At 38.4% G+C, this 24887-nt stretch overlaps 1 protein-coding gene across 2 annotated transcripts; it reads left to right on the forward strand.

Annotated features, from left to right (window-relative positions):
* The first annotated feature begins 1938 nt into the window (after positions 1 to 1938).
* Positions 1939 to 24108, forward strand: Ttc33 (tetratricopeptide repeat domain 33). Of its 2 annotated transcripts, none has more exons than XM_090332012.1 (5): positions 1939 to 2160; positions 4363 to 4584; positions 15397 to 15478; positions 17649 to 17780; positions 21441 to 24108. In XM_090332012.1, the coding sequence occupies exons 2-5, from the start codon at positions 4364 to 4366 to the stop codon at positions 21792 to 21794; spliced, it is 789 nt and encodes a 262-aa protein (XP_090188138.1). In that variant the 5' UTR covers positions 1939 to 2160; position 4363; the 3' UTR covers positions 21795 to 24108. The 2 variants fall into 2 exon arrangements, with proteins under 2 accessions (XP_090188138.1, XP_090188137.1); XM_090332011.1 differs by having other exon boundaries at positions 1940 to 2264.
* The last annotated feature ends 779 nt before the right edge of the window (positions 24109 to 24887 follow it).

Raw genomic sequence — 24887 nt, forward strand, 5'->3', positions numbered from 1 at the left:
TCAGTTCTTTTATTGTGTAAAGGAGGTTCAGGTTTTCATTGTTTTAATTTAATTGAACTGTCTGAAGACACTCCTAAAGATCTCTGATTTGATATTGATTTCCCCACTCTTATGTAATACATACAGTAGGTGGAAATGCTAGATTTAAAGTGACCTCAGATAAAATTGTATCATGTGTGTATTAAAAAATATATCACCCATATTTGCCTTATACTATTTTAACTTTAAGGAATTGGTGCTGGGGGTGTGGATTGGTGGTTATGAGTGTTTATCTAGCATGTGCAGGGTCCTGCAGGGTCCTGAGTTTAATCTCTAGCACCACAAAATAAAAAACTGTGTATGTTAATCATTTTCCTGTTGCAGTACAGCTCCTCTTTTTTCCTACAGTTTTAGGATGTTGTAATACAGTGAGCACTTAAGTAAGCAGATGCTGATATACTCATATATTACCATGGCATCCATTCTGCCTTATGGTATCTCTAGTACCTCTAGTCATGCACTGAATTCGAAAGAAAAATCTCGATTTATTTTGTCCAAAGCTTATTCTATTCCACTTTTAATTTGAAAAATGTACAAATAGTGAAAATTCCATTTAAATATTAGTTTAAAACTCTGTATCTTGTTCGCAGTTCTCTGTGTGGGGTTTGTTTTACTTACGCTCTCTAACTGTGGCATTTTATTTCTGATGCTAAGAGCATTTTTAAAGTTATATAGATTTGTATATAGGACTAAGTAATAGCTCTATGAACTGTTGTGGGGAGGGAGGGACAAAAGGAGGAACCTGTTAATTAGGACCTTCAAAAATTGTTAATTTTATAAACTTGGTTTCTTTTATAAGTTATTTTGATTTCTTTTAGTTACTGAGTTTTATTTTGAAGATATTTAAATATTGCACTTGTATAAATGTGAACTATTACAGCAAAATCTTTTCTAAGCTGTTAGGGTATTTGAAGTGACAACTTTTGGTTCTGTCTATCAAGGTTGCAATGGAATTTTCACAGATTATTGTAGCTTGCAGATTCTTAACCAATACTGAACATGAATGGAGTCAATGCAAATGATTTCTAATCTTTTTTTATTATCTTTTCAGCAATTTATATTTTTTGTGATTTTATGCAACTGTATTTTTACTTTGTCTTGACAACTGAAAGATGTATAAGGTTTTTGCCAGAAAAGTACTGTATACATAGTTTTAAATGTAACAGATTTACTGATATGTAAAAACAAATTTGCCATTAAAATGGATTTCTCTCAGAGAGGAGCTTTTCTATCAAGTTGGGGTAAATGTGAGCTTAATATATCGTATCTAGTTTAAAATAATTTCACTGAAATAAACATCATTGCTCTTCGATTACATTTTTTTCTTAAGATGCTTTTGTAGTGGTTTAGATTTTAGATAATAGTATATAAAAATCCTATCCTCCCACTGGCATCAGCATCCTTGATCTTGTAGTGATATCACATAAACTGAATGTGTGGGGGCCTTGTGGCTGGCTGTGTAGAAATCCCCTGCATCTGTGTCCCAAGTGGGACTGTTGCAAGAAAAGAAGAACCTGTGTTCTTTTCGGAACAATTTAAAACGGGCTTTATTCTTCTATTTTCTGTGCCAGCTTCGTTATTAATTCCCAGGAAAAGCCTATAGGTCAGCCATGATGCTCGCTGAGGAGCCCTCAAATCTCAACCCGGATTTCCCTCTGTCCTCTGCTAGTTTTAGAAGATGGGTTGTAAAGTCCTTTGGGGCAGGACAGTATGTTATCCTTTACCCCTTTTCGCTGATCGTGCTTAACTCGGGCAATGTCGGACCTTCCGATGTAGGGCAGCTGCACATTTCCCCATGCCTTCACTTCAGAGTCCGGGCTGTACTACAAATCCCAGAAGGCAACGCGGTGCGGAGGGCGGGGGGACAGCGGCGGCTGCTGGGATATGAAATCCCGGAGAAGATACAGGCTCACGAAAGTCATTGCTTTTTCCTCTTTCCGCTTCTCCAGACTACCGGGGACGATTCTATTGTTACCATCTGTTTCTCAGAAGACCCTGAAGCAAAGAGCAGGGCACAAGGACAGGGCACAAAGTAGGTGGAAACGCGTGTGTGACAACTTCCGCTTCCGGTGGCAAAGGGCAAGCGGAATGTAAACACCGGACACGGAGTGGTGGTGTCAGGTAACCGGGCTGTGTGGGTCCGCGGAAGGCAGAGGTGGAAGTCGAGTGGGGTGAACGCTGCGCAGAGGAGCTTCGGAGAAGTCTGACGGGGCGGGAGTGCTGAGGTTGGTGTCTGGGGGTCCAGGATGCGGGTTCAGCCGTCTCGCGTGGCGGCGGGCGCCGGGCCTCGACCTTTCCAGGGCCGGTGGTGTGGCCCGGGGTTCTTTTCCACAGGCCTCGGGGGCGTCCGGAGGGTCTGGCGGCGGGGGTGGAGGGGTGGGGGGGGTCGGGGCTCGGGTCTGACCTGACCTGACCGTCCTCGTGGACGTTGTTGTTTGGCAGTGAAGGGGGGGGTAGCGGATTTCTCTGCCTCTGTCCCCCCCCCCCCCCCCGTCTTCCCCCTCCCCCCTCCCTCCCTCCTTCCCTCCTCCTTCCATCTTCCTCCTTCCCATCCCCTTTTCCTTCTCCCTCCCCCCCGCGGTGGCATTTTTTGGGGGTGAAATCCTTTATTTCTGAAGTCTTTGGGTTCCAGTACATTTATTTGTTTACCCGGAAAGTTGTAGCTCTCGTTATCTGTGGCCGCACAGTGCGTTTTCCCCTTGAGACCCGAGTTCTTGGACCTCGTCTAGTATGCGAGACACTTGACTCAACCACAGTTACGCCCTGCTGGGGTAGAATGTCAACACTAATTTTATCAAGCTCTTATTACTGTAGGAATGATTGAACCAGAACCAGGACTTAGAATTTAGAATACAACGTCATTGTTGGGGAAAAAAAAATGGTACGACATTTGTTCAATGTATAAAATGTCCAATCTGGTTTTTGTCCAAACTGAACATAGAACCTGAATGATTCTCATTTATTTATATAGTCCTTTATCCTGATGAAAAATGATGATTCCTTGTGCATCTAGCTATAGGTTGAGGAAAGCCTCTTCTATAAGAAGTTTTAATTATTAGTTGAGGTAACCTTAGAAGAGTAATAAACGAATCCCTTTTTATGGGAGGTGGGGGCACTACATTGCAATTGACCTTGACCTAGCTAAGTATTGACCTTGGGCTGCTTGCCTCATATTTCTCATGCTTTTCCCTCCTGAGTATCTGGAACACAGGCATGTACCATCAAGCCTGGCAGTTATGACTCTTGTTATTAATATACCCTTTGTGTGTATGTGGATTGCTAAGGTTCAAATCCAGGGTCTTGCACATACTAGGCAAGTAATGTACCAATGAATTCCACTTCCTTTTTTTTCCTGCACTTTGAACAGATGATAACCTCCTATTGTCCTGATTAATGTGAAGCTTACGGTATAAAATGTATAACCTTGTTGTATCTTTATCTCTCAACTTTCCTAAACACTTCAGGTAATATTAACTCCATTATGTCTGCAAGGAATGTGTTCTTGATTCTCTTGCCAAGGCCACAATTGTCAGTTTTTTTGTGACATCAGGCCTCCATACCCCTATACTTTCATTCTGTCCTGATTTGTTACAGCTTCCAGTTTCTAGAGATGTAGGCGAAAATGACAGAAGCTTGAAGGAACAGGCCTTGCTGGGTTTTTCAGACATGAATGAGAACAGGCACCTGAGGGTTATACCTATCTCCAACAGTTACAACTGGTTTTAGCTGGAAGATGGGGAGGATGGTGGAAGTCTGAATGACCTATTTAAATAAAGACAATACATTTGGTCTCCCTTTTTCCTTTCCTACACACCTTATCCCTTGTTAGAAATAGGAGTTTCAGATTTGTCTGACTTTGAACCCCATCCTCAGATCTCAGCATGTGAGTAGCTTAAGATTATAGCCCTCAGCCTTTAGTTTCTGGCCCCATATTTCTTGTAAACTGGCAGAAGTCGAATCTGATTCAGGATTATTCTTTGCAAGAATGCTCAAAAGGTGGCATACAGTTTTCATTAAGGAGCACAGTGATGTAACATCCAGTCATCTTTCTTTGTAACTTTTACCAGTTCTTGATTATTGCCTAGGTCTAGTCATTAAAAATGGTGACAGTTTCATCTTTTTATATTTTATTTGGCTGTTCATTGTCCAAGTTTGAATATTGAAGGCTTTTTTTTTTTTGCCAGTCCTGGGGCTTAAACCCAGAGCTAGGGCTTCATCCATGCTAGGCAAGCACTCTACCACTAGACCACACTCTCCACTCTTAAAGTTTATTTTTATATTTATTTATTTGTGTGTGTGTATGATTCCCCCTGCCTCCCCCAGAATGGCTTCCTTTGGGTGGAAGAGAAAGATTGGTGAGAAGGTGTCGAAGGCCACATCCCAGCAGTTTGAAGCGGAGGCTGCTGATGAGAAGGATGGGGTTGAGAATGATGAAGGCAATTGGCTTCATGCTACTAAACGTAGGAAAGAAATTCTCCAGGAAGACTGTGCTGAGAAAAGTAAACAGCTGAAGGAAGAAGGAGCCAATTTGGCAGAAAGTAAAAGGTATGTTTTAAGAATGTTCTTATGGAGAATAGTTTACATTACCTGTATAACTGTCAGATGGGATGGAGCTTTGAATTCCTTAAGTTCATGTATTAAAAATCTGGTAGAGGTACTAAAATAATATGTTCAGTCACCTGAAAATTCCATTTGCAGAGAAAATGAAGGTTGTTAAGATGTATGATGCTTATAATGTCTGCCCTCCTCTCATTTTTGTTGAGTTTAGAAGAATAGATGGTAAATGAAATATAATCCAATTTCTGCTTAGCAGAAAATGGTCTAAACTCTGGAAACTTTATGGTATTCTGTAAAATAGGCATTTCCTGAAGAATCAGGGCATAGCTATTACAAAATAGACTTTAGTTATCTTTTGTCACTTGCTATTACTACATTTTTCTTCTCTGTTTTATAGGCATATATTAATAAAACACAGGGATTTTTATTGTGATAATTCTGTAGATGCCCACAGTATATATTGTACACATATGCTCTCTCTATTCTCTCTATTATATTCTCCTTCCTCCCTGCTCCTCTTTTCAATATCTGATTTTTTTCTTCTTTGACAAATTCTTCCACAGTGTGGTCCACACTATTCTTTTTTTTTTTTTTTTTTTTTTTGCCAGTCCTGGGCTTGAGCTCAGGGCCTGAGCATTGTCCTGGGACTTTCTCAAGGCTAGAGCGCTACCACTTGAGCCTCATCACCACTTCCGGCTTTTTGCTATGTATGTGGGGTACCGAGGAATCGAACCCAGGTCTTCATACATACTAGGCAAGCACTCTACCGCTAGGCCAAACTCCCGGCCCCCTGGTTCACACTATTCTTAAACTCTTAATTCTCCCATTTCAGTTTTATCAGCACAGGGATCACAGGTATATATCACTCCACCTGGCTGCCATTTAATTTTTATGTACTTGAGCAAATATGTTATAATGCATGGGAATCTTCCAATAGCTTTATTTATTCTTTTCTTTTATTTTTTTTTGCCAGTCCTTGGCCTTGATTTCAGGGCCTGAGCACTGTCCTTGGACTTTCTCAAGGCTAGAACTCTACCATTTGAGCCACAGCACCACTTCTGCCTTTTTTCTATGTATGTGGTACCAAGGAATTGAACCCAGGTCTTCATGCATGCTAGGCAAGCACTCTACCACTAGGCAAAACTCCCGGCCCAGCTTCATTTATTTTTCACCCTTTCCTAGCTAAATTCTTATGCTTCTCTTATATGTAACTGTTTCTTTTTTCTTTCATTGGTCCTGGGGCTTGAATTCTGGGCCTGGGCACTGTCCCTAAGCTCTTCAGCCGAAGGCTAGCATTCTACTACTTGAGCCACAATGCAGCTTCTGGCTTTTTCTGTGTATGTGGTATTGAGGAATTTAATCAAGGGCTTCATGCATGCTAGGCAAGCACGCTAGCTACCACTAAGCTACAATCCCAGACTCTTTTTCCTTTCTATTTCTTTTTCTTTTTCTTTTGGCCAGTCCTGGATTTGGGGTCAGAGCCTGAGCACTGTCCTTGGACTTTCTCAAGTCTAGCACTCTACCACTTGAACCTCAGCACCAATTCCAGCTTTTTTCTATGTATGTGGTATTGAGGAATCGAACCAAGGGCTTCATGCATGCTAGGCAAGCACCCTACCACTAAGCTACCTTCCCAGACTCTTTTTCCTTTCTATTTCTTACTTTGTAATTTCTTTTCCCCTTCCTCTGCCTAGATATTTTATTGGCAATGAGAATTCCTTCTCTTGGAAGGGAAATTGTTTAGCAGATTTTGTCAACAAAATGAATTACTGTATAGATGCAAATAAAAGTGTATCATTATCTCATACCACATAAAAATGGACTGACTAGAAAGTAAGATTTTTAAAAAGATAAGCCTTAGAGAGAAAAAACAATACAGATGTGCTGGGCTTTGGAGGCCCATGCCTGTAATGCTAGCTACTCAGGAATCTAAAATCTAAGAACCAAAAGCCGGGCTGGGCAGGAAGCTCATGAGACTTTTGTCTCTAATTAACATAAATCGAGAGTGAGAGTGAGAGGGAAAGAGAAAGAGAGAGGGAGGGAAAAAGGGAAAGGGAAGAGGGGGAGAAGAAGTAGTAGGGTGAGAGAGCTAGAAGTATATCGGTGGCTCAAATGTTAGATTGCTAGCCTTGAGCACAAAAGCTCAGTTAGGGCTTCCAGGTCCTGTGTTGAAGTCCTAGACTGGCGTGTGTGTGTGTGTGTGTGTGTGTGTGTGTGTGTGTGTGTGTGTATGCACGTGTGTGTGCGCACACACACACTCACACAGATAGATATAACCCTGGTGTGCTGGGTCATACCTGTAATCCTAGCTACTTGTGAGGCAGAAATTGGGAGGATAATGATATTTCCCTGGGAAAAAAGGTAGATATGATGTCACATATTGATCATCTCAGCTGGGTGGGAATCATAAATCAGGGCTGGTAGGGCATAAATGTAACTCTGAGAAAAACTAAGCCAAAAAGGGCTTTTGGGATGTGGCTCAGATGGTTGAGTATCACAAGGCCCTGAGTTCAGATTCCAGTACTACCATAGAAACAGCTAAATACTGAGCTGGGAGCATAGCCTAGTGGTAAGAGTGCTTGCCTTGCATGCATGAAGAACTGGGTTCAATTTCTTGGTACCACATACACAAAAAAATGTGTACCATAAGTGATGCTGTGGCTTAAGTGGTAGAGTATTAGCCTTGAGAATGCCCAAGGATAGTGCTCAAGCCCTGAGTTCAAGCCCCAGGACTGGCAAAAACAAAAGCACAAAACTAAATACAAAGGATAAAATTGTATAGTTGATAGACGATAATTATAATTTTTTGGAGGAATTATTTCTTATTTAGAAAACATTTAAATCTGTATTACAGTTGAATTAATAGTATAGCCGCATTCTCTCTAGACTAAAAGTTCTTGGTACTTGCTTCATCCTTTTCTTCCTATATACATTGGCATACACTCTACATGTAATTTTAATTTTATACTTATAGGTTTTTGTATGTTGTGTGTCTGTGTCGGTACTGTGTCCATACTGTTCTTGAACTTGTGAATATCGATGTTTCACTGGTTCATCCTTTGTCTTTTGACCCATCATCTTGTTTTTCCCTTTCCCTTCCCTGATTCAAATAAACAAGTAAATATATATAATGCACCAAAGTCAGATAAAGCAACAACAGAGTATATAGTAAGCAATAAACAAGGGAAAGAAAGAAAAAAAAGAAAAAACAATAAAGAAATATCTTCACAAAGAACATTAAAAACAATTCCCTATCCTGGAGTTCATTTCATGTAGCCTCTTCTTCTTCTTCTTCTTCTTCCTTCTCCTCCTCCTCCTCTTCTTCTTCTTACCTTTTTTTAAATTGTGATTAATAGAAGGGTTACATTATATTAACCAAATAGAAGGTTACTTCACAAACATTGATACCCTTTCTCATGTTTTGGCCCTACATTTTTTTTGGAAATTATTTTTTTTAATTAAAGAATTTATTAACATTGATTTTTACATCATATTTCAAATGTATTTAACAAACAAGTATTCAAGGAGGGAATCTCTATATACAATCACTAGCACTTAGATTTTAGAACATAATTAAAATTAGGCTGAGGGTTTGTATGTCATAGATATATATTAATCTGTGTAATAAAACATGCCTATAGAATCATACATTTTTATGTCTATGTAGTTGTGTTTATATTTCCAATACCATGTTCATAGCATTGGGTACCCAAATATTGAGTCCTTGCTCTTGTACTGTTTGGATCTAATAGCCACATATTAAGGATACCATGAGCCTTTTGTTCCTTTGGTCTTGACTTGTCTTACTCAACATGAGTATATGGCCATATACATGTAGATTTTGAGCTATTATGTTCCTCTGCTAGAAAAATCCTAGACTCATACTATTACTACAAATGAGGGAGGAGCCTATATTCCTTTGGGGCTGGCTAACTTTTTTTAATATGCAAATCTTATGTTTGAGTGTTACCTCCTCAGCATCCCTGAGGAAACAATCAAGTGGTTATGTGTGTGTCTATCAACTGTAACTTTTGTATCAGTGCTGAGTTTTTGTAATTGTAAATGTTTGTAAGGACTAAGAGCAAGGAAAGTGAACTAGTTTTGAGGTTAGTAACAGTCATCAGAGTGATGGAAAGGGTACCTCTGGAGTAAAATGGTAAAGAAGAGAGAAATTGATGAAGAGGAGGGATAGATTTAATTTTTTTTATAGTTTTTTTTTCTGTTTTTAAGTCTTCTTCAAGATAGGGTTTCTGTGTAACCCAGGCTGTTCTTTATCTCAGTATGTAGTCCATTGATCTTGAACACAGCCCAGGCTTACCTGGAAATTAGGATCCTTCTACCTTTACCTCCTTTGTGCTGAGATTACAAGTTTGTACCACTGTACACAGTCTGTTTTTTTTTCATTTTTCTTTTTTTAAACTCATTGTTTTCTCATTTAGTTCTAGTCAGCACTTAAGAGTTAGATAACTCTAATTCAACATGATCCAGATTACGTCATTGTGGTTCTAAGTTCCGCAGTTTAGATAAATTTCTGAATTAAAAGTCTGGTTCACGTCCCATTTGAACCTTTAGAAGTAATTTGGTGCTTTTTAAGGGAAAAGATGGGACTAGGGATGTGGCTTAGTGGTAGAGTACTTACCACTTGCCTGGCATGCATGAAGCCCTGGGTTTGATTCCTTAGTAACACATAAACAGAAATACCCAGAAGTGGTGCTGTGGCTCAAGTGGTAGAGTGCTAGCCTTGAGCAAAAGAAGCTCAAGGACAGTGTCTAGGCCCTGAGTTCAAGCCCCAAGACTGACCAAAAAAAAAAAAAGGCAAAGATAATCTAGTGGTTAAGAATATGAATTTTAAATTCACTTTACCTGCATTCAAGTCCTACTTATCATTTGCCTCTATAAACTTGGAGTTATTAACTTCTCTGTCACTTTTAGATACTCATATGTAAACGGTGATATATCTATCTATCTATCTAAATAGATCGATCTAGATATAGAGATCTCTCTCTAGAGAGAGAGAGAGAGAGAGAGATTGCGTGTTTTGGTCAGTTGTGGGGCTTGAACTCTGGGCCTGGGTGCTGTCCCTGTACTCTTCAGCTCAAGGCTACCCGCTCTACCACTTGAGCCACCACTTCTGGTTTTCTGACTGTTTAATTGGAGATAAGAGTCTCACGGATTTTCATGCTGGAACTGATTTTGAACCGTGATCTCCAGATCTCAGCCTCCTGAATAGCTAGGATTAAAGGTGTGAGCCACGAGCACCTGGCTGATATAGGGTATCTGAAGATTAAAGAGCAGGTCTGTGTAAACCTATAACATGCCTCTTAGCACCTATTAAGCACTAAGTAAGTAGGATCTTATATGTAACTGGAATATTTCATGCAGTATTGTTTTGGAGGTTATTTTATTTAAATATATGTTTCTAAAATTATAACTGGATAGAATATATCTCCACAATAGTAACAGTATAGGTGCAATAGTCTTAAATCAATGCATACTTTTAACCACTAGGTGGTGACACTTGATTGTCTACATAAATGCTCTAGTTTTCTCTGTTAGAATGTATGTGTAACTCAGATATAACTAGACTCGCTGGGGTCACACACGAAGAATGTAAGTGAGTTAAGGCCACATGGAGCACACTTCCACTGGTGGAGGACTGGGGTACTAGTAAACGCCTGCAGATAAAATGTGTTGTCCTTATTTCCCAACAATGGACTGTGACTTCTTCACAGACTTCTCAGAAAAAGTTTCGTAAAATGAGCAATCATATGTATTTGTGGTGGAGCTCTTGCTAGTTCAGCTTGGTCTTGTGTTTATTTTCCTTATCTGCTTTTCTCCTCATTCTTGATCCCTCGGGGCCTCTTGTGGACCCTAATACACAGATGGCTTGCAGGCTTTGTCCTTAGCCTCTGTTTTCTGTGTAACCCCAAATATAAATAATCCTTAATTTCTTTCTTTGTTTTTTTCTTTCTTTACATTCCACCTCCAGTTAACTTTACCTTTTCCTGCACATTCTAACTCTCCTTTTCATGTCTGTTTTTACTGTTAATTTACCTTCCTTCCTTCCTTCCCTCCTTCCTTCCTTCCTTCCCTTACTCCCTTCCTTCTTTCTTTTTCTTTTTTGCCTGTCCTGGGACACTGTCTCTGAGCTCATTTTGCTCAAGGCTAGCACTCTACCACTTGAGCCTCAACAAAATTTCCACCTTTTTCTGTTTATATGGTACTAAGGAATCGAACTCAGGGCTTTATGCATACTAGGCAAGCATTCTACCACTAAACCACATTCCCAGCCCTACTGTTAAGTTTCTTAATCTATGGTAGGTAGTCTTTTATCTAAATTTCTTCAATAGTCTTGTGACTGGTCTCCTTGTGTACGTTTTTATATTTGTAGGAACTATTCCCCTCCCCTGGGCTTGATTAATCTCATAAACTGCAAATAAATTAATTTCTCTTTTGCATTAAAAACTTGGATTTTCCCATGCACCTACAATAAATCCACATCTGTAACCATGGCCTAATAGATTTTCTGTGCTCATAGCTTCCATTCACTTCTCTAATTAATCTCTTACTTCCATTCCTCCTTATTGTATGTTAATTGATTTTGCTTCCTTTTTTTTTTTTTTTTGCCAGTCCTGGGCTTGAGCTTAGGGCCTGAGCCCAGTCCTTGGACTTTCTCAAGGCTAGAGCCCTACCACTTGAGCCTCAGTACCACTTCCAGCTTTTGTCTATGCATGTGGTACCGAGGAATCGAACCCAGAAATTTGTGCATGCCAGGCAAGCACTCTACCACTAGGCCAAACTCCTGGCCCCTTGGCTTCCTTTTTTTAGAGAATGGAATGTTTTTATCTTACCTTGGGCTCTTCCATTGTTGAGAATGGATATTCTCCATATTTCAGATGACCAACCTCTGTTGTTTTACTCGTCTTAGCTCAGATGCCTTTCTAGGGACTTTCCTCAGTAGGTATTCTGAGTAGCTTGGTCATTACCTGTCTCCTCCCTCTCTCTCTCTCTCTCTCTCTCTCTCTCTCTCTCTCTCTCTCTCTCTCTTTTCTTTCTTTCTTTCTTTCTTTCTTTCTTTCTTTCTTTCTTTCTTTCTTTCTTTCTTTCTTTCGGCTTGTACTCAGGGTTTGGGCACTGCCCTTGGACTTTCTCAAGACTAATGCTCTACCACTTGAACCACAGCACCACTTTTTCTGGCTTTTTCTGTGTATGTGGTACCAAGGAATGTACCCCAGAACTTTGTGTATGCTAGGCAAGCACTGTACCACTAGGTCACACTCCCAGCCATTTCCATTTATTTTTAAAATCCTAGCACTTACATTTGAACTTTATGTCTTTCTTCCCTCTATTCTTCTTACATACACATTCTTTTTTTTGTTGTTGTTGGTTGTGGGGCTTGAACTGTTGGCATGGGTGTCATTCCTGAGCTGTTCAGCTCAAGGCTAGTGCTCTACCACTTGAGCCAAAGCACCACTTCTCACGTACACATTCTTCAGAAAGTAAGATCTAGAAATATAATGAGGATGTTTTTTTATCTTGTTGAAGGTAGCATTCTAAGTAACTCAAATACTGCATGGCTCACAGAAAGTACTGTGTAAATATTTGTTATATCAATAAGTTGTTAATTATATAGCTCATTAAATTTGAAGCTTGTAGACATATCTAATTTGGAGCAAAATAGCTAAGCATACTGGCATTTCAGTATGGTAAGAGCATGCTATCAACTTTCATGTCTTGGTCACCAGCTGTTCTTTGCCTCATTGTAGGATATTATCTCACTTGCCCTTGTATAACCCTTGGACTGTTCACCTTGCTTCCTTCCTTGTGTTAGTTCAGTTGAAAATTGTAAGGTTGTCTTTAAACTGGCTGAATCAAACTTCAGTCATTTATTAACTACAATGACTTTAAATCAAGTGTTTATCTTTCAGTGCTTCCTATCCAGCAGCTGCAGTAGGGCTGTATCTTTTTAGTCTGTTCCAAACTGAAGTTGAATTAAGAGATATGCTACATGGGTTAGGAAAGACCATTGATTTATTACATGCCAACTTTCCTATGATTCTGTGGAGGAACAAAGGTGTGCCACAGGAAAGTAAACCAGAGAGAAGAATGAAAGAGAGAGCAGAGAGGCAAAACCACTACAAATGGAAAACTGCTCATTTATTCCTTGACATCTTTGTGTTCCTTGTGCATCACCAAGCACATTTTACTTAGCCACACCTTTGCTAACAGCATTGGTTATGTTTTCCATATAAAAGCAGTGCAGCTGGGCACTACAGGCTCATGCCTGTAATCCTAGCTACTCAGGAGGCTGAGATCTGAGGATCATGGTTCAAAGCCAGCCAAGGCAAGAAAAGCCCATGAGACTATTTTCCTTTAACCACCAGAAAACTGGAAACGGTGCTGTGGCTCAAAGTGGTAGAAAACTAGCCTTGAGTAAAAGGCTCAAGTACAGTGCTTGAGCCCTTAGTTCAAACCCCATGATGACCAAAAAGAAAAAAAAGTCTGGAAAACAAATAAAAGAAGTGATCCAAGAGAACAAGAGAAGATAATGCATAACAGGACAATGACAGGTATGACTGATACGATGACAGAAGGTATCAGGAGTTCACACAACCCTGACACTTGGTATAAGTGTATAAATTCATGGAAATAGGAGATATGCTCCTAAGCATTGAAAATGTAGGATGGTAGTAGTTTATTTCATTTTAAAAAAGAAAAAGTGTTTCAGAGTTGGCATGAACTGTGTTAAGGTAAGCTTGAGATATACTGAGATTGAACTATTTGGGAGCCTAGGTGTAGATGATGGTTGACTAAATGGCTCTGACACTTAAAAGAGAGATACTGATAGGGAAAAACAGCAATGACAAGGTGGTAGTGGAAGTCATTTCCATATCAGTTTTGTTCATTTCAACCGTTCCTAAGCTTACCATTTATGACTGTACCAATATAGTTCTTTTCCCTATAAACTTAAAACTGGCGAATCATTACCAAAGTACTTGGTTACTTTCAACAGTCATCTCTATTTAGCAAGTTGTTCCTCCTCCTCCTCCTCCTCCTCCTCCTCCTCCTCTTCCTCTTTCTTTTTCTTCTTTTCTTCTCACTGCAAGCACTCTACTACTAAGCCACGTTCTCAGTCCTCAACTAGATTTTTGTAGCAGGACCCTTGGTTACAAGTGGTTGTAGATTTCTAGGAAAACGTTTCTAACATCTCTTATTTACATTTTGTCTTTATTTCTTTTGATGTCCTTCCCTTTTAGTCTTTTAATTTTAATTTTCAGATTTTTAGTAGATATTCACTTTATTTTTATTATTGTAAAGGTGATACATAAAAAAAGGTGATATGTACAGAGGGGTTACACTTGTATAAGCCAAGTAAAAAGTACATTTCTTTTTTGTGGTTCATAAAAATTTGACAGGTTTATTTAAAATTGTTATGAAGTTGAACTGCTGAAACTTGTTCACTGAAACATGTTGAGTTGCATTAATGCTTTATATCCCTGCAGTTATAGTAAACATTCACACACAAATGAAAATGGGTAAACTGCCAATACCTGACTTCTGTCCCCTGTTTTTCCACTGGCAATCATCTATTTAGGTACCTTTTGTCCCAATGGGTACATTCAGAACTTCTAACATTCAGAACTTCTGTTAACAAGAAAAGGGAACTTTGAGAACGAAATGCTTCTCATCCTAGTGGATTCTTAAGTAGGTTCTCCACATATGTGGCATGTTAGCTGGCTGTCTTTTGGCGTAATTGTTACACGTGTGCCATGGATAGTACACAGATTGGTATCTTCAAAAATGCCACCTAGATGGTTCCCACTTGCCTCCTGCGAAGCACCACTAGCTGCGTACTGGAAGTGCAGATCTGTTTCAAAGTCCTGAGCAATTTCTCGCACCTGACACCAGAGAGGAAGCTTGCGAATCTGACCATCTCATTTCACCAGGCGCCAGTGCCAGGCCTGTAGGGATGAGGTTGCGCCGCCGTCCAGCAGAGGGAACGCTCCTCGCGAGCCATTTTCATTGCTAGCTGTTTTCTGGTGCTGTGACACTGGCGGGTTTTCCAGCAGTCGACTTGGAAGGAGCCACTGGTTCCTGGCTAGTTCCTGATTTTAAAATGTGGTCATCAGATGTCAGAAATGAACTCTACAACCCGAGAGGGGATTGGGGGAGGAGAGAGGGAGGTAAAAACGTCAGAAGGGGTAACAATGTTCAAGAAGTAATGTACTCACCATGGAATTCTATGCTGCTGTCAGAAAGAATGACATTGCCCCATTTGTTAGGAAATGGAAAGACTTAGAAAAAATCATATTAAGTGAAGTAAGCCAGACTCAAAGGAACTTAGGCTCAATGGTTTCCCTCATTCGTCATAATCAGTAGAAACCTTGGGCTCTACTAGCAGAGATCTGCAATAGAGCAAAATCTTGATACATAAGGCCATATTGTTATAGTATCTCACTTTGTTATCTGATATATTGAATTTATTTGTATTTGGTTATTTGAAATTTGATAGGGAAGGGGGGAAAACCAAGACGGGTGGGGGGGGTGGGGGGGAGGGTAATGGGTACCAAGACATGTGAAAGGGTATCAATGTATGTGAATTAATGCACCTTCTATTTGGCAAATATCATGTAACCCTTTTACTAATTACAATAAAAAAGTAATGTACTCACTACCTAACGAATATAAATGTAACTGTAACCCCTCTATACATCACTCTGATAGTAAATTAAAAAAAACAAAATGTGGTCATGTACTTTCAAAGATTTACTGAAAATAAATTAACTTTTACAACCACAGATATCGGGAAGCAATTCAGAAGTGGGATGAAGCGCTACAGTTAACACCAAATGATGCTACCCTCTATGAGATGAAATCACAGGTAATTATAAAGAATTTCATTCTCTGTAAAATTATGCTTTGTTGACCATTGACATGCCAAAATACTTTCTCTTTCAAATATAATTTAACTTGAAAAATCATATAATTTATGGATGTCTTATGCTTGAATTTATTTCCTTCATAATGAAATTAGATTTATTATTTATTTATTTATTTTTTTATTTTTGGTCAGTCATGGGCCTTGGACTCTGGGCCTGGGCACTGTCCCTGAGCTCTTCAGCTCAAGGTTACAGCCGGTCTACCCTAGTGAGCCACAGCCCCACTTCCTGTCTTCTAGTGGTTAATTGGAGATAAGAGTCTCACAGTCTTTAGGGCCCCAGCTGGTGGTGAACCTCAGATCTCAACCTCCTGAGTAGCTAGGATTGCAGGCATGAGCAGATGCCCAGCTTGAAGTTAGCTTTTATCTTAATGTATGATAAAATGGGAACAGATGGATTCTTTTTTAAAGTTACCAGTGATCTTTTAAGTAAATGAAAAGTTTCTAATTTGCTTGTCAATTAGCATACTTTTAGCAATAGCTTATGTGGGTCTGGTGCTTTAAAAATGTCCTAGGCCCTCAGGAACAGATTAGAACCAATGTACTTTATTAATACTTTAAAAATAACATTCTGGTTTGACAGTGGTCAGTTAATGCGTCCCCACAGTTCCACTGTGCCTGTTCACTTCCCCCTTGCCCTGGGCCTTCCCTACTTGGCTGCTGTTTTAAAGTTTGCCCTTCCCCAATTTGGGATTTTTACTACAAATCTAAAGCTCTTTCAATTTCATACTGATTAAATCAGTCCTGCAGTATTTGATTAAAAAAAAATAGCATTTTGAAGCTGGGTGCTGGTGGCTTATGCCTAGAATCTTAGTTACTCAGAAGGCTGAAATCTGAGGTTTATGGTTCAAAGCCAGACTAAGCAGGAAAGTCCATTAGATTTTTATCTCCAATTGACCACCAGAAAACCACAAATGACTGTGACTTTGTGTGGTAGAGGACAATGCCCAAGCCCTGAGGTCAAGCCCCATGACTGACAAAATTTAAAATAAAAAAATAAAAGTGTTTTTGATTTGGGCTGGGAATGTGGCTTTGTGGTAGCATGCTTGTGTAGAATGTACAAAGCTCTGAGTTCAATTCCTCAGTACCACAGACACAGACAAAGCCAGAAATGGTGCTATGGCTCAAGTGGTAGCCTTGAATAAATGAAGTTTGGACAGTGCCCAGGCCTTGAGTTCAAGCCCCAGGACTGTCAAAAAATTTTAAAACAAAAATTTTCCACTGTTGGGCTGGGAATATGGATTAGTGGTTGAATGTCTGCCTAACATTCATGAAGTCTTAGGTTCGATTCTACAGACACAGAAAAAATCAGAAGTGGCACTGTGGCTCAAGTGGTAGAGCGCTAGCCTTGAGCAAAAGAAGCTCAGGGACAGTGGCCTAGGCCCTGAGCTCAAGCCCCGGGACTGGCAAAAAAAAAAAAAAAAAGATTAAAAATTGATTTTTAATATTTTGTGGGGAAAAAAACTATAGAGAAAGCTTTGGAACACCTGAGTTAGGTTTTTCTAAGAGACTATTAGTCTCACACAAAGCTGGGTGAGGTGTGGATAATTATAATCCTTGAACTTGGAAGGCTGTGGCAGAAGCATTAGCATTGTGAGTTTGAGATCATCCTTGATTACGTAGTGTTCCTGGCCAGCCTTGGCTATAACAAGACCCTGACCCTGTCTCAAAAATAAGTAGATAAACCGACAATCTTAAAAAAAAATGAGAATTAATAGTCTTTTTTTTTTTTGCTAGTCCTGGGGCTTGAACTCAGGTCCTGACTACTGTCCTTGGGCTATCTCAAGGCTAGGGTTCTACCACTTGAGCCACAGTACCATATCTGGCCTTTTCTTTTTTTTTCTTTTTTTTTTTTTTGTGGGTCATGGGGCTTAAACTAGTAGTTGCTCAAAGTGTTAGAACAATAGCCTTGAGCATAAAAAACTTAAGAACATTGTACAGAGAGCTCAAGCCCCAGAACTGGCACACATGTGCATGCATTCATATGCATGCATGCACACACATGGACAGAAAGTGAAAATATTTGTTTCTATTATGCTCATTTGTTAGTAGTTTGCTAGGTTTATATATATATTCCTAATAGGTAGTGTCTACTCTTCTTTTTGTCATACAGGTCTTAATGTCTCTTCATGAAATGTTCCCAGCAGTACACGCAGCAGAAATGGCTGTTCAGCAAAATCCACATTCATGGGAGTCTTGGCAAACTTTGGGTCGTGCTCAGCTTGGTTTGGGAGAGATAGTTCTGGTAAGGAACTTGTGTTATTACAGTGCTGAAAATTTAACTATCTTTTTGATAACTCTCCCCAAAAGCTATTTATCAAATCTGTGCAAAATCAAACAGAAAATTAACCCTTAAAGGTATTAGTACAGATTGGTTAATAGATGGTCTTTATGATTTATAAACACAAATTATGTTAATGTCTGTATAATTTTGGTAGGGTTAGAATATATTTAGTTCTTTGGCATTATGCAAAGTAAAACAATAAAACTTTAAAAACATAGGTATTTGGGGGGGTGTGGGGGGGGAGGGAAATGGGTACCAAGACATGTGAAAGGGTATCAATGTATGTGAATTAATGCACCTTCTATCTGGGAAATATCATGTAACCCTTTTACTAATTACAATAAAAAAAAACATAGTATTTGGTAAATCACATTTGAATGGACAATAAGCAAGTTTTAACTTTGTGTTTTTGAGCATTAAAGGTGGCAAATTACAGGATAATAATTGGCATTATTATAAGACAAAACCACTTATAAATGTCATGGGGAAATGGAAGAGTAATCCTAACATGCTTAGTTAGCCTCAGGACAGGAAAGTGAGGAAGGGCAGAAGAAGATTTGAAAATGAAACCTAAATCATTGTTCACGGAGCTATATCAAGTTTTTAACATTTAATTTTCATTGGTTTTTAATTTCTATTTATTTTCTTATGCTTTTATGCACAGAGATATAGTAAGAATTGTTGTGTGCATTCATTTTTTTTGTTAAATTTGTTGTACATGATACTCAGCACATCTCTCAACATGTCTCTGTAATACCTGTTGGTGACAAAGGCAAAATTGATAAGAATTGGCTGTGAGAATTGCCTCATTTTTGTTTAGGCACGACTGTCTGACAGTTAACATAATTTAACTTTTGCTGCTGCTGCTACTTTTTTTTCCCTTTTTTGTCAATTGTGGGGCTTGAACTTTGGGCCTGGGTGTTGTCCCTGAGCACTTCAGCTCAAGGCTATCCTATTACTCTACCACTTGAGCCATATCACCACTTTTCCTTTTCTGGTAGTTGGAGATAAGAATTTCACAGACCTTTTTTTTTTTTTTTCCTGTGCTTTTTGGGAAGCTGGGAGCTGTAAGTTTCTTCCAAATTACTTGGTGCTGTATCAGGGGTAGGTTTCTGTGTGAGTGCTCTACATCTTCCTACTAGCTTTAGTAAGTCTGCTTCTTATTTGTATGAGGTACAGCGAAGCCTTCCAGTTGGTTTTGGGATTTCTTAAAAAAGGATTTTGCTTTTTTCTGCAAACTGTTGCTGATGTGTTGCTGTTGCTGTGTGTGTGTGTGTGTGTGTGTGTATGTGTGTGTGTGTGTATACACATCAATGAGAATGGATCAAGAAGTCAGTAAAATCTTTGCTTTTACAGTTGGAATAGGCTACTAAGACAAGCCAACGAGTTGAAGAGTAGGCTTGAACAAATACCACTCAGACAGCTGGATCTTCACATGCAAAAGAATGAAACTAGACACGTATCTTATAAATACCTAAAAGTAATTTACAGTCAATCAAAGACCTATATAAGAACACTTAGAAGGAAATGTAGCTCTAAATTTTGTGTTAGACTTAGCAGTATTTTTCATACATGATACCCAAAGCATAAGCAACAATAACAAAATTATACTTAAAATCTGTACTTCACTCTTCTCAAAATATAATATTAAGAAAATGAAAAGAGATCTTCTAAAATGGAAAAAAATACTTGCAAATTACATATAAGGGTGTCATCTACATATAAAGAAATGTAATTTTAAATACAAAGAACTCTTGTTATTCAGTGACAAAAAGAGTAATTTATAAATGGCCAAAGAATTTGAGTATGCATTTTTTTCAAAGAAGGCATATAAACATTTTATAATGATGTATCATATCATTAGCCACAGGGAAATGCCATTGAGGGGTGACACTGATCAAGATGTATGCACTATATTCCTAGACTGCTTTGGTGAATGGTGATTCCTTTGTCCAACTATTTAATGATAACAATATTTAAGCCCTGTCCCCTAACAGACCATGTTGGTGCAATTCTTCATTTCCAAAAGATAAGGAGGAAAGTTTAGGAGAATGTAGAGAAACTTATCATCATCTATAGGATAGATTATGTTGTTCATGGATAGATAATGTTACAGCTGCTATGGAAAATGACCTAGCAGTTGTTATTTTGTCTGTTGTGGGTCTTGAACTCTAGGCCTGGGTGTCTTCCCTGAGCTCTTCAGCTCAAGGCTACCTCCCTATTCCTGGCTTGAGCGTTGTCCCTGAGCTCTTGAGCTCAAGGCTACTGCCCAATCCCTTGAGCCACAGCTCCACTTCTAGCTTTGTATTAGTTGTTGATTGGAGATAAGAGCCTCATGGACTTGGCTGCACAGGCTGGCTTCAAACCTTGCCTGTTGTGTAGGATTACAGTGTGAGTCACTGAGCCTGGCTTACGTATAGCCGGTTTTTGTTTTATTTTTCTAACGTAATAAATAGCATATCACACTCCCAAAGAGTTTTTAGACTGGCAGTCTTGCCCCAAATTAAAAGCTAAGTTTAGGATTGGGATGTAGCTCAGTGTCAGAGTGTCCTGGTTTTTATGCCCAGTACCAAAAAAGAATAGTCAAAAATACAGTTAAAAAAGGTTCGGTTTCATATTTTTAAAAATTAATATTATACTTTGTTCAACTATGCTGTATACCCATCTCCCTGTAGCCATCACTTTATAATGATTTGTAACGAACCTAGAGCAGATTATGTATCTGTAAAATCCTAAAATAAATCTGTTTTGTGTTTGAGGATCTTTTTAATAGAATACATGTTCTCAAAGAGAGCCTACAGTTGATTTAGATCAGTGTTTCTTGACCAGAAAGGGCATATTGCCACCAGAGGACATATGTCAATATTGGAGACAGACATTTTGGGTTACCACAATAGTGCATATAGATCAGGAATGTTATTGAACATCCTAAAGTACATAGGACAGCTCCGCAGAACAGAGTGGCCCAAGCCACCATGTCAGAGCTGAGGATGATGTGGATCCAAATTGAAGTGGAGGCCTTTTAACAAAGAAGTGTAACTAGTAATTAGGAACACGCCCTCTGAGGCCATTCTGCCTGGCCCCTTCCCAGTCCATGCCTTTGACAACTAATCTCTATGTGTCTGTAAATTAGGATAAAATCTTTTTAGGATAATTGTGAAAATAGGTGAATTATTACATATAGATCTTTTGGATTGGTGGCTAGAGCATAGTAACCTCAGTAAAGGTTAGCATTGTTACGATCTAAACTCTTGACTTCAATAATATGTCTTCCGGGTACCATGCTGTTTGAACTTAGTCCAGGAAATCCCCAGGTTTATGTATTTGCTAATGTGCAGAAATTGAATAATACATTCTCTTGGTTGTAGACTTAAGTATTAGTACCTTTGTTTTAATGACTCTTAGTCCATCAGCATTTCATCTGTCATTTTCTCTCACCTTTTGTACATTGTTTAACAATTATTCAGTCGTGGCAGAAGCCTAATTTCTATGTTTTGGGTTCTAATGTATCAAAGTAATACATTAGAATGTGTCTACATACCCATACATATAGGATCATGTGAAGCATACTGGTTTTTATAAACAAAACAAATGAAACATTCTGACCTGCTTTTTTTCTAGGCAATTCGAAGTTTTCAAATAGCCCTTCACATCTACCCAATGAACCCTGAAATATGGCAAGAAGACCTTTCTTGGGCAAGAACCCTCCAAGAGCAGCAGAAGGTAGCACAAAGGGTTAAAAAAAGTGAAGCATCATCTGGAGCAACACATTTTTCTCCAAAGTCTATCCCTGACTATGACTTTGAAAGTGATGAGATTGTGGCTGTGTGTGCTGCTATTGCTGAGAAGCAGAAGACAGTGTCGGCAAACAAAACAGTGGTTATTGTGTCAGCCTCTGGGACAGTAGAGACTGTAACTGAGAAGGAAGAGGGTGCTACACTGCCAGATAACTCTGCTTTTATCAAAGCCCGATGAAGCTGTACACACCTCAAATTATTTTAGTCTGTCTGCCTGATTGCTACTTAACATGTAGACAAAGACATGGTAGACACACTTACTCTGGAGAGCAAAGACAAGACTACTGTTCAGAAAATACATTTTCTTCAGATGAAGTATATAAAAACACCATGGTAGAATTATTGTCTAGTGTTGGACTGTGCTCTTTAAGTTATGATTTATACTTGAGGTTAAACTACTGAGTAAAATGTATTTTGGTTGATGAACTTAGTTTAATTTGGATATGTTAATGGTTACATTTAAAGGTATGACTTAAAAAGTTATATTCTTGGATAGTGACTAACTTAATAACCAATGTTATATTAAAGTATTGATCCATTGATATTTGTTTCATAGTGAAGGGAATGTATAATTTCTTTTCCTCCTAGAAAAATGATACCATTACTATTTATTCCTCCATCTTTCTTGCTTCCATCTTTGAGTTAAGTCTTCACAAAACTTGAATAATTTTACCATTCATTTTGATTCAAAGTTACCATTTTGTTCCATATAGAATCTTTGAAAGGTTGCCTGAAAAATGCATGCAAATGTGTACATCCTATACATTTTCTTGATGTTTCTTTCTGTTCTGATTTGTGGTTCTGGCTTTTGTTTTCTGTGCCAATGGCTGGGGCTTGAAGTGAGGGCCTGGGTGCTGGCTTTTAGCACTTTATACTCAAGACTGACATTCTATTACTTGAGCCACAGCTCCACTTCTAGTTCTTTGATAGTTCATTAGATATGACTCTCGTGGACTTTTATTGGGGCTGGTTTTGAACCACAGTCCTCATCCTCAGATCTTAATATCCTGAATAGCTAGGGTTACAAGAATGGATTACTTGCTCCTGACTTGTCTTGACATTACTTGCAACAGTAGTAATCATCTCTTAGTATTTGTTAAATGTGTAAGATATTGTTAAATGTTAAATGATTTTTTTTTTTTTTTTGCCATTCTTGAGGCTTGAACTCAGGGTTTGGGCACTCTACTACTTAAGTCACAGTACCACTTCAGGTTTCTGTTTATGTGATACTGAGTAATTGAACCCAGGTTTCGTGCATGCTAGGCAAGCACTCTACCACTAAACCACATTCCCAGTCCATAGTAATTTTTAAAATGTGCATTCTTAAGATGATGGCAGTTACAGACCAACCAACAAATTATACTACATTATCCCACTCAGAATCATTGTTTATTTTCCTTACTTTTAAAACACTTTTTGATTGTAACTTTGCAGCTGATGATTTAAAATTACTTTTTGAGATTGTTCTTTGTGGTTCTAGTTAGTGAAATGAAAAAATAATTAGCAATTTAACTCAAAAAGATTCTTCTAAAAATAAAAAAGTAGGGATACCATTATAATGCCAATGAATGAATATTGTAAGCAAAAATATTTAAAAACTGGAATGTGATTGTAGTCTAATCTCATGTGTATGAAAAGGATATGTTTAAAAAAGTAGTTTATGGCTAGACCTAGTTGTGTTCCAACACTTGTAAGGCTGAGGCAAGAGGATTGTAAGTTTGAGGTCAACCTGGGCTACATAGCAAGACCCTGTCTCAAAAATTTTAAAAAAATTACAGCAAACAAAAAAATAGTACCTTATTAAAAGGATGCAAACATATCCACAAACTATCATTGCTAACATGGAATGATACTTTTATATTACACTTTGTAGTACAATCATTTAGAACTGTTGGGTCTTATTTCTGACACTCAGGAAGATATCATTGGTGTATATTACTTTTTATCTGTTAGAGATAAAAGATAGCCACAGTATGTTAAAGAATCTTACCTAACACTGTTAGAAGTTGTAATTCATTTCCTATATTTTTGTGGGGATGATTCAAACAATAATCTTTTAGTGGGATGTTTATCTTTTTCTTTACAGAGTTGAAGTCAGCACTTGCCTTAAAAAGTATTACATTTCCCCCCTAAATTATACCATCAGAAAGATCCTGGGTTAGAATGGTCAGCTTTAGAATGATCAAATAATTATTCTATTAAATAATAATTATTCTCAAAAGCAGTCAGGTATCTTAAGAAGTGAGTACATGCATTTGGTATGTTGGTTTTTTTTGTAATGATTGTTTTTTTGGTTGTGAAATTTATGGATAGTTTGCATGTTAAGATTTTTTTCAGTTATTTTCAGATGTTAGTTTTCCAAAAATTGGATTCATTTAGTTTCTTTCTGATCTATGTAATTCTGTTATAAGGAAATAATATTGGTTTAGCTATTCCTGTTGATCAACATCCAGGTTGCTTCAGAATTTTCTGTATTATAAATAAAGCTGCTATGTACAAATATATTCTGTGTATAGACATATGTTTTCATTTCTCTAGAAAAGTCTAGGGATAGAATTGCAGAGTCTTAGAGTTGCTAACTGTACATGAAACTTAAGAGTGGCAAACTTTTCCAAAGCATCTACATCCTTTTTCATCTAAAAGCAATTTTTATTTTTATTTTTTTAATTTTTTTTTTTTTTTTTTTGCCAGTCCTGGGCTTGAGCTCAGGGCCTGAGCACTGTCCTTGGACTTTCTCAAGGCTAGAGCTCTACCACTTGAGCCTCAGCACCACTTCTGGCTTTTTTCTATGTATGTGGTACCGAGGAATCGAACCCGGGTCTTCATGCATGCTAGGCAAGCACTTTAACCACTAGGCCAAACTCCCAGCCCTTTAATATATTTTTTATTGTAATTAATAGAAGGGTTATATTTGCCAGATAGAAGGTACATTAATTCATGTACATTGATACCCTTTCTCATGTCTTGGTCCCCATTACCCTCCCCTCCTCTTCCTCCTCCTTTTCCTCTTCCTCCTCCTCCTCCACCTCCTCCTTCTTCTGCCATTCAAGTACTATTCATTCAAAAAATTAACTTTTTTCAATGAGACTTTGTCAACCAGCTTCTCTCTTCAGTTGTCTAGCTAGTTTGTATCTCTTCCACACAAATAGAACTGGCTTGTCTATATGAAAGCCCAGGGGCATTTTGATTAGAATTATATTGAGTTTGTATATCCGTTTGATAAGTATTGCAATCGTGTTTTTTTTTTTTTTTTCAAGGCTAGCACTCTGCC

This window comes from Megascapheus bottae, chromosome 4 (assembly GCF_031878675.1).
Source record: "Megascapheus bottae isolate mThoBot1 chromosome 4, mThoBot2.hap1, whole genome shotgun sequence".
NCBI classification, from domain to species: domain Eukaryota; kingdom Metazoa; phylum Chordata; class Mammalia; order Rodentia; family Geomyidae; genus Megascapheus; species Megascapheus bottae.